The following is a 9,308-nucleotide window of genomic DNA, read 5'->3' as shown; positions in this document are numbered from 1 at the left end:
GGGAGGAACATTGGAGGCAGCCATTCCAGGAAGGCTCAAGAACATACCCAGGTGAAGGAACCGGGGCTTTATTGGGTGACATGCAATCAACAACAGAACTGACCTGATTTTATTTCAGTAAATCAGGAGGACTGAGTTGGGATTTGGAAAGATGTGAAATATACACGGAGGTAAAAAATAAAGACTTATTTAGATAACTGCACAGCTGTTTTCCTATGAACTGCATTTCTAGCAGTAAACTTATCCAATCGAGAGGGAAGACAATATCAAATAAGAAAAATTTCCATTTTTTCCTGAAATTTAGCATGGTTTTTTAAAGCAGCTAGAAGCAGCTTTTAAGGGTGAGGTTTCCTTTTTATAAGAAAAAACACGTTTCAAAGGCAATTGTACAAAAAGACTTTCTAGCTAGTTGCAACAAAATCTTCAGGATCTGGAATTCAAAGCACTACTTCCCTAAAATACCTGTTATATATAATTCAGAAATGTAAAATGGAAGTCCCCTAAGTCAATCCTTCCCACAGAAAAGACAGTCAATTTTCAAAAAGCAAAGCGTGATCCTTCATTTAAGACTTTAATTAAAAAGATTAAAAAATAAGAACTGCCTTTATCATGGCCTAAGTTAGAATTACTTAATTCCTGCCCTTCTAAAATGTAAAATAAAACAAGGCTGTTTGAAGAGTTTTGAGAAAGAAAAAGAACACTATAGGAATCCAGCACAATAAGACTGCTGAAATCAGAGGATTGCCCTTCAACAGTTACATGCTGGTATAAGACCACATTCCACAGTATTTTCTTAAGCTGGTTGTAAAAACTATCTAGAAGCACGTGGCTATAACTTCACAAGTGAAGAATGGGATACAAAAAAGATAAATGCTTCACGTACAACAACGGAACAATGCAGAGACAGAATGAAAAATAAATAAATTTCCACATTTCAATATTATGGTTAGAAAGAACACAAATAGGGCATTTCTGAAAATGCCCACAGACTTTGAAAGTATTTATATTTAATAATAATATAAATATCATTAATTTAATTCTAATAATACTTTACATTAAGTTTTATATTCTTTAAAATAATTTTCATATAAACAAACAGTAAAATATGCTCTTCATACCTTCTGAACTCCTGACAAATCTTTCCTCAATCCTGTAACAGTTTGGTATAGAATCTTGTACCCAAAAGGAAAAAAACAAAAACAAAAACCAATAATCAACATAAAGCTAAACAGTGAAATACACACATTGCACTATTACGAATACTATGAGCCATAGCTTGACTTAATCTTTCTACAACATATACATAACATCAAAACATCACATTGTACCCCATAAATATGTACAATTATTATTTGTCAATTAAAAAAAAGTTTACACTTCAAAAAAAAAAAAAAAAAGAGAATACTGTGGGCCAAATACTATCTTCTGTTATTATAAAAAAGGTACCTAAAATTTATCTCATAGTTACACAGAAAGTTTATAGCATGGGTATTATTCTTGTCTACCAGGTGTATCAGACCCATAGGCCAAATCCAACCAGCTACCTGGTGGTTTTTACAAATGAAAATTTGCAATCAATTTGATAACAGCAAATGTTAACTTTGAACCCCAAATAAGTAAATTTTGCCCCTCAAATAATTTCATTCTTCTATCACTGGCAGACCTGTATTACAAAAAGGCATATTCAATTATTATTAAAGTGTTTTTAATTCATGAATAAAAATTTGGAAGAGGGCCGGCCCGGTGGCGCACTGGAGAGTGCGCCGCTTGGGAGTGCGGCGGCGCTCCCGCCGAGGGTTCGGATCCCATGTGGAGACCGGTTCCCGCTCACTGGCTGAGCGCGGTGCGGGCGCAACACCGAGGGTTGCGATCCCGTTGCCGGTCCCCGGTACGGGCGCGACACTGAGGGTTGCGATCCCGTTACCGGTCAGTAAAAAAGACAAAAAGGAAAAAAAAATAAAATTGGAAGAAAGTTTTTCTCTCTTATTACATAAGGAGCTACATATATACATATAGTCTCAATTTTGCTTCTAGACTTGCAAAGCCTGAAATATTTACTATTTGGCCCTTTAACAGAAAAAAATTTTTCTTGAAATATGTATGTTAATGAAATATATATGTTAATGGATCTAGTACAACCATTTATAGCCTAGACTTCTATACGAATCTTCCTTTTTCTGTCCTTATAGTCTACTGGACTCATTCAAATGTGTCACTCCCACTCATAAGCACCAATGAATTCCTTTTACATCCAATGTGCACAAGGGATATGTTCAGGCAAAGGGAACTAGCCATCTCACTAGCTCAGAAGCCAACATTTTTTAACTTAAAAAACCCAAGCAGGTTTAAGACAGTGCCCTTCTTCTGTAGACCTGCTTGCTAAATACAGACGAAGCTACTCACATTGTCTTGTTGGGCATTCATGGCCATGTCTTCTTCCTTCAGTTTCATGATTATGTCCATGTCCCTCTCATAATTTTTTACTTCTTTCAAGGTTCTAGGAATATATGCTTGCTTAAACACCTAACAGACAGGAAAAGCAAAACCGAAACTGTTATTTTTACACTTCTCACATTCACTCAGCATCCTCACCCCCACCAAGTCATAGAGGGATCTCTATTCACCGTCATCTCCTACACTGGTTGTCAGCCAAGTTCTCTGCACATGCTGGTGTTGCAGCTGCTATGTGGTGTGCCAAAAGTAATTTGTTACTAATGATAAAACACTACATTTTGCATATAATTTAAGGGAAAAAGAAAATTACAGCTGAATCAAGGTTATCCTTAGAATACTTTTCCTCCTCATTTGTGTTCCAGAAAGTTAGCAAGCGTTGTCTGGCTATGCCTTACAAGGAAACATGTTTTTACATGGGAACATCAGCTACCCAGCTGCTACCATGAAAAAAGGTCAAGAACTGCTGATGAACAGATGCATCTCGTATTCATCCATCATAAAAAAGCCCACCATGGCTCTGTCACAAAACACCCTGATTCCCTAAACTAATTTTATTTTTACCAAAGCATAAATATTTAAAATCTACAATATTTCTGGAATTAATGTTTAAGTCATTTTAAAATTCACATTTGCAAACTAAAAATAGGCTTTCATTCTTGACTCATATAACCCAACAGGCTCTAAAAATTTTCTCAGGCTGGCCAGTTAGCTCAGTTCTTTAGAGCACAGCCTTACAACACCAAGGTCAGGGGTTCAAATACCCGTACTGGCCAGCCATCAAAAAAAAATTTTTTTCCCCTCAATCTAGGACAATGGGCTAATAGGTTGCTGAATGGAACAATATAATGAAATGTAAATTATACCACTTGGCTCAGTTAAATTATGTGCCATATTACGTCTCAAGGAAATATTATCATTTTCTTAAAAACTGCTCATCTATTAAAATCAAGTTCATGCTTTAGCGATATAAAAATAAGACCCCAAAACACAAGTGTTTCCTAAGGCTGTGAAAAGATAATAAATCCTACCTCTTCATCCACATGATCTTGGCTAGACTTTTCTTTCTGTGTCCTTTGAGATGCTATTTCCATGGCCTTGGAAAGAAAACAAAAATTACTTTCCTTTACATTTAACCTATACAAGATAAATCCATTTCCAAATTTTACTATAAACTTGTTCTAATCTTTCTAGGTTATCACCTCTCCACGCTTCTGAAAGTACTTAGGGAGCTGTAAAGGTACAGGTTAGCTCTCCATCACTGACCTCACCAAAAAGGCTGCCAACAACCCAAAAGTAACAGAAAAAATCAAACTCTTCTGGCCTTCGGGATCCCTATCCCCCCTCTTGCACTAATTTTTAAATGATTCAAGTATTCACTAAAGGAAACTGAGACCCAAAGAATGAAAGAACCATTTCTTAATTCCTGAGCAGTCAGTGTCCACTAATCTTGAGTCTATGACTAATGCTGCTACAGTGTAAAACTCCAAAACTCTTTGAGCAGACAATGACTGAAACTGAGAAGCTGAGATTCTAAAGGGTTCTTTTGGCTTATAAAATGGTAAAACTAAGTATCTGTTCTCTACTTCAGTTAGAATATACATTAGAAATATTAGTGAGGGTAGAATTTTCTACCTTTAAGTTTAGACATTAAAACTAGTGCTAAAGGCTGGCCCAGTGGTGCGCTCGGTAGAGTGCAGCGCTTGGGAGCACGGTGGCGCTCCTGGCGAGGGTTCGGATCCCATATAGAGACCGGTCTGCTCACTGGTTGAGCGCTGTGCGGGCGCGACACCGAGGGTTGCGATTGTGCGGGTGCGACACCGAGGGTTGCGATCCTGTTGCTGGTCACGAAAAAAGACAAAAAGGAAAAAGAAAAAAAAAACAAAAAAAAAAACTGGTGCTATATTAAAGAGTTTAGGATTAAAATTATGTGATATTTATTTATTTCAATTAACATATGTGCCAGGTATTGATTACTACTGGCAATACACAAACAAAACTCCTATCTCTCAAGGGTTCATAGTCTAGAAGAGGGTGACAATTAAAAATAACTTAGGATAATAATAAGTGACACAGGGTGATTACTTCTACTATAGTTTTTGTGGTTATGGCACTGGCTGGTACAGGGATCAAACACCGGACCTTGGTGTTATTAGCACCACACTCTAACAACTGAGCTAGCCAGCCTCTATTACAGTTTTATAATATGAAAATATATCTATAAAAACAATGATTTCTTCCAAATTTTTCTTTGAGAAAGTTTTCTGAACTGAACTTTCAAGTTCATCAGGCAAAGCAAGATGAGCAAAGGCAGAAATGAGAAGGCATTCCCGAGAAGATTAAAAGGTAAGATGAAACTGAACACCCGTGTAGAAGCGTATGTGCCATGTGTTCAAAATTCTATGATTCAGAGGTGACAAAAAGTAAAAAATAAACTAGACTACATCAAAATGTAAGAACTTCTGTGCGTCTAGGGACACAATCAACAGCGTGTAAAGGAAACCCACATAAATTGGAGAAAATATTTGCAAATCATATATCTGATAAGGAGTTAATATCCAGAAAACAAAAAGAACTACAACTGAACAACAAAAAACCGATTTGATTAAAAAATGGGAAAAGGACCTGAATAGACATTTCTCCAAAGACATACAAATGGAAAATAAACACATGAAAAGATGCTCAACATTACTAACCACTAAGGAAATGCAAATCAAATCCAAAATAAGATACCACCTCACAACCATTAGGATGGCTACTATCAAAGGAACTGAGAAAATAATAAGTGCTGGTGAGGACGTGGACAAATTGGAGCCACTGTGCACTGTCTATGGCAATGTAGAATGGTGGTATGGTAAACAGTAGGATGGTTCCTTGAAATCTTAAAAATAGAATTCCGGGCCGGCCCAGTGGTGCACTCGGTAGAGTGCGGCGCTTGGGAGCGCAGTGGCGCTCCCGCCGAGGGTTTGGATCCCATATACAGACCGGTCCGCTCACTGGTTGAGCATGGTGCGGGCGCGACACTGAGGGTTGTGATCCCGTTGCCAGTCGTGGTATGGGCGCGACACTGAGGGTTGCGATCCCGTTACCGGTCACGAAAAAGGAAAAAAAAAAAAAATAGAATTCCCATATGATCCAGCAATTCTGCCTCTGGGTATATACCAAAAGAATTGAAAGCAAGGTCTTGAAGAGATATTTATACACCCATGTTCATAGCAGCATTATTGAAAATAGCCAAAGGGTGGAAGCAACCAAGTGTCTATTGACAGATGAATGTATAAACAAAATGTAGTATATATAAGTACATACAATAAAATACTATTCAGACTTAAAAAGGAAAGAAAACCTGTCATATACTACAACATGAATGAACCTTGAGGACATTATACTAAGTGAAATAAGCCAGTCACAAAAAGATAAACATTGTATAATTCCACTTACAAGAGGTACCTAGAATAGTCAAATTCATAAAGACAGGAAGTAGAATGGTGATTGCCAGGAGCTAGGGAGTTGATTTATGGGTACAGAGTTTCAGTTTGGGAAGAAGAAAAAGTTCTGGAGATTAATGGTGGTCATGGTTGTACAATAATGTGAAATGTGCTTAATGCCACTGAATTGTATACTTAAAAATGGCTAAAATAGTAAATTTTATGTTATGTGTATTTTACAACAATTAAAAAAAATTCTGTAATTCAGAAAGGACCCTGAGAAACAAGGGAAAAGAATTAATGACCAAAAAGCCAACAAGTTTTTTTTACTAAACATTCATGAATTTTGAGAGTCAACCTAATCTTGCCAGACGATTAAAGTCAAGAAACCTGGCTTTACCTACCACTGGCTATTTTTGATTCACCATCTGCAAAATCAGAAGGAAAAGTTCTCAGGAAGCTGTCAAAATGAATAAATTACACCATGCATCTGAGTCTTTCAGAAGTGTCACACAAATGCAAATTACTACTGCTATTTTCTATTTTTTCCCTTCCTGGCCCCATCTTACCTTTGAAAGATAAGCATCCACGTTCTCATGTGTAATGGATGGATCTGTGACAAACTCAAAGAGCTCCCGCACAGTCATGACAGCAACACTGTGCTTCAAAAAGAAATCTGTCACAAGCAAAAACATTAAGGACAGTTTTTAAGAGAGAAAAGGTTACTATTCCAACTACTTTACATATAAAAAAAAAATTTTAAACTACATACCATTTCCCAGCAAATGGTTTAAGTGTTACTGCACTGAACAATATAGTGACAAGATTTTATACCCACGTTAACTGAGTACAGAACCAACATACACAAACAACCTATTAGAAGATTCTAATTTCTACTCACCATTGACATTGGCACAATCTTTTCTCAAAAACTCCAAGGCATGTGGGTGGTCATGCTCCACAGACTGAGAAACATCGATGATGTATACATCCCCACCATGGTACCTTGTGGACCAGAGAAACAGAGGCTATGGGATACTAATACTTCACTATGTTTTTGTTTAAAAAAATTCTATTCTTAAGAGCAAAGGAGGTAATTCATAAAATGACTAAGGTAGATAAGAGGCCATCCTGACTAAAAAGAGATGAAAATTGAGAAAATTTCCAAAGTCCATTAACTGTTGATGAAAGTGGTCCATTCTGTTACTAATGTCACTGAAGACAGGGACCACATCTTACACTGTTACCATGTGGAAGACAACTTTAAGATTTTAAAATTAGTGCGACTTCATGAATAAAACACACTCACAGCATGTTAAATTCGCTGAGATCTGCATGGACAAGTCTGGCATCCTGATACATTCTTCTCATGTACTGAATGACCTGCAGGTACAGCTCCCGAGCCTTGGATTCTGATAACTGGATGTTTTTCAAGAGTGGTGCAGGCCTTAAATAAAAATAAAATGAACAACTAAGATAAACTGATCCAGAACAAGTTTTCTTGCTTTATACTACATTGTTACATGCACTTCTCTTCTACAACTCATCATGTGAGCTGCACGTGGGAAAACTGGTCTCACTACACATTTACCATTCCAAGAGTTGCCAATAAACAGGCGCTTTCCAGGACACCGAATAAAACATCCTTCAAAAGCAGGATTAGCTTCCTGTTATTCTGAAACATTTTGAGAGTTAAAAAGTAACAAAAAAATTGAAAAAATTGGTAACACTTACCACTAATACAGTGGTAAAGATTCATGAAAAGAAGTTATTCAAATGGGAAATACTCATGTACTGAATAATTCAAAGCACTTAAAAATATAGTTCTGAGCATGTAATCATTAGGCCTCCCATATACTTACATGTCATCTTTACCAATGAAACCCATGACAAGAACATGACTTCTCAGCATTATTGGTTCTGGACATGGTATCTCTGCTGTGTTTAGCCTGTGATATTATTACAGATAAAAGGACAACTGAAAAGTTGAAAAGGCATCTCAACAAATTATAATAGCTACAGTCTACAATACTGCTGTTAGGAAATAGCACCAGTGCCTCTCAATTGTATTTCTGTATTTCATAAACTCTAAGACACCAATGATTTTAAGTGGCACCATTACGTACCACCAAGAACAACAAAACACTTGCAATTAAACTATTACATCCTTGCAGCCTGTAACACCCACTCCAACTCTAGAGATGTTAAACTATGAAAAAAATGTGCATTTAGAATTGATGAAATATAGCAGATATGTCTGCAATTATCTTTTGAGTTAATCAACCTGGAAAATGCTTAATAAAAATAGCTGGACTAATAATCTAATAGCTAGTTCAGCACAAGAAGATTTCAGAAAAACTTTCAAAACAAGTAGTACTCACTTAATAATAATCTATCCAACAAACATATTACCCGTGTATAGCATATGAAAAGTTAAAAGACATTGGAAAGAGAGGGGAACCTCCAAAATTGTGAGAAAACTTGATCTCAACTAGGTAAGAGGCCTTTACCTGATAAAAAGGTGTCAGTGCAAACAAAGAGTAAGTAAATGTGTTCAAAAATGTACTGAAATAAGAAAAGGAAACTAAGATAAACAAAGAGTTTAGGACCTATGAAGATTTGTCTAAAACACCAATACCTATTAAAAAGTGACACATCATCACCACCACCTGATTGTGTCATTTTCCTGCTTAAAATCCTACAAAAATTCCTTATTATACTCAGTGCAAATTTTACATTTTTCATATGGCTTACAAGGCTCTTCAAAAGATCTATCTTTGCTGCACAAATATGAATCATGGCAGAGTATTTCTTTCATGGATTCTTAGAATACAGAATAGGTAGTTCCTATTTGTCCTATTTATTTCTTCTCTTCTGCTTACTTCAGCAGACCTAACAGAACTGAATGACCCTAACAAGTCCCTGCATTTCGGCAGGACCATGCTGGGAACTGCTGGTAGAAAGGCCTGGAGTTCATGTGCAGGACACAGCACAGACACAAACACATCCCACACAGTCACCTGATTAGGTTCCTCATTTCCTTTTCTGCCCAAGTTCTCACCATTTTTCTAGGGTTTCCTTTACAATAGCCACGACGAAATCTTCAACAAAGAAAATATTATTTCAATCATTCCATTATTCTGTCTTAATGTTTTAGGAAACAGAAATTAAATCAACTGGGGGAAAAAAAAAATCTGAGCTCACCTGAACTCCCCACTTACATACTTATCCCGATCTTTGAACACCAAAATAGATGTTTTGTAAATTTTGATTGCTCTGCTCTGTCCATTTGCTGTGCTAGCATGATATACATTAGCCTATTTTAAGTCAAAAACAAAGAAAATGAAGTTTGTGTCAAATAACTACAGTGTTTTACTTTTTCTATTTGATTCCAACCTCAAAACTCAGATGAACTGAAATAACATGCAT

The 9,308-nt window shown here is 36.5% G+C and overlaps 1 protein-coding gene across 4 annotated transcripts in view; it reads right to left on the bottom strand.

Annotated features, from left to right (window-relative positions):
- RIOK1 (RIO kinase 1) overlaps positions 1–9,308 on the bottom strand; it is a 25,403-nt gene that overhangs the window by 3,309 nt on the left and 12,786 nt on the right. For all 4 annotated transcript variants that reach the window (XM_008580088.1, XM_008580090.1, XM_008580089.1 and 1 more), the window contains 9 exons: positions 9,084–9,196; positions 8,900–8,980; positions 7,742–7,828; positions 7,189–7,326; positions 6,781–6,884; positions 6,449–6,555; positions 3,483–3,548; positions 2,404–2,523; positions 1,119–1,172 (listed from right to left, as the gene is read on the bottom strand). In XM_008580088.1, coding sequence (XP_008578310.1) covers positions 1,119–1,172; positions 2,404–2,523; positions 3,483–3,548; positions 6,449–6,555; positions 6,781–6,884; positions 7,189–7,326; positions 7,742–7,828; positions 8,900–8,980; positions 9,084–9,196 — 870 coding nt within the window. The remainder of the gene's footprint in view (positions 1–1,118; positions 1,173–2,403; positions 2,524–3,482; positions 3,549–6,448; positions 6,556–6,780; positions 6,885–7,188; positions 7,327–7,741; positions 7,829–8,899; positions 8,981–9,083; positions 9,197–9,308) is intronic.

The sequence above is a fragment of the Galeopterus variegatus genome, unplaced genomic scaffold (assembly GCF_000696425.1).
Source record: "Galeopterus variegatus unplaced genomic scaffold, G_variegatus-3.0.2 Scaffold2016, whole genome shotgun sequence".
NCBI lineage: Eukaryota > Metazoa > Chordata > Mammalia > Dermoptera > Cynocephalidae > Galeopterus > Galeopterus variegatus.
This window is presented reverse-complemented; position numbering and strand designations above follow the sequence as displayed.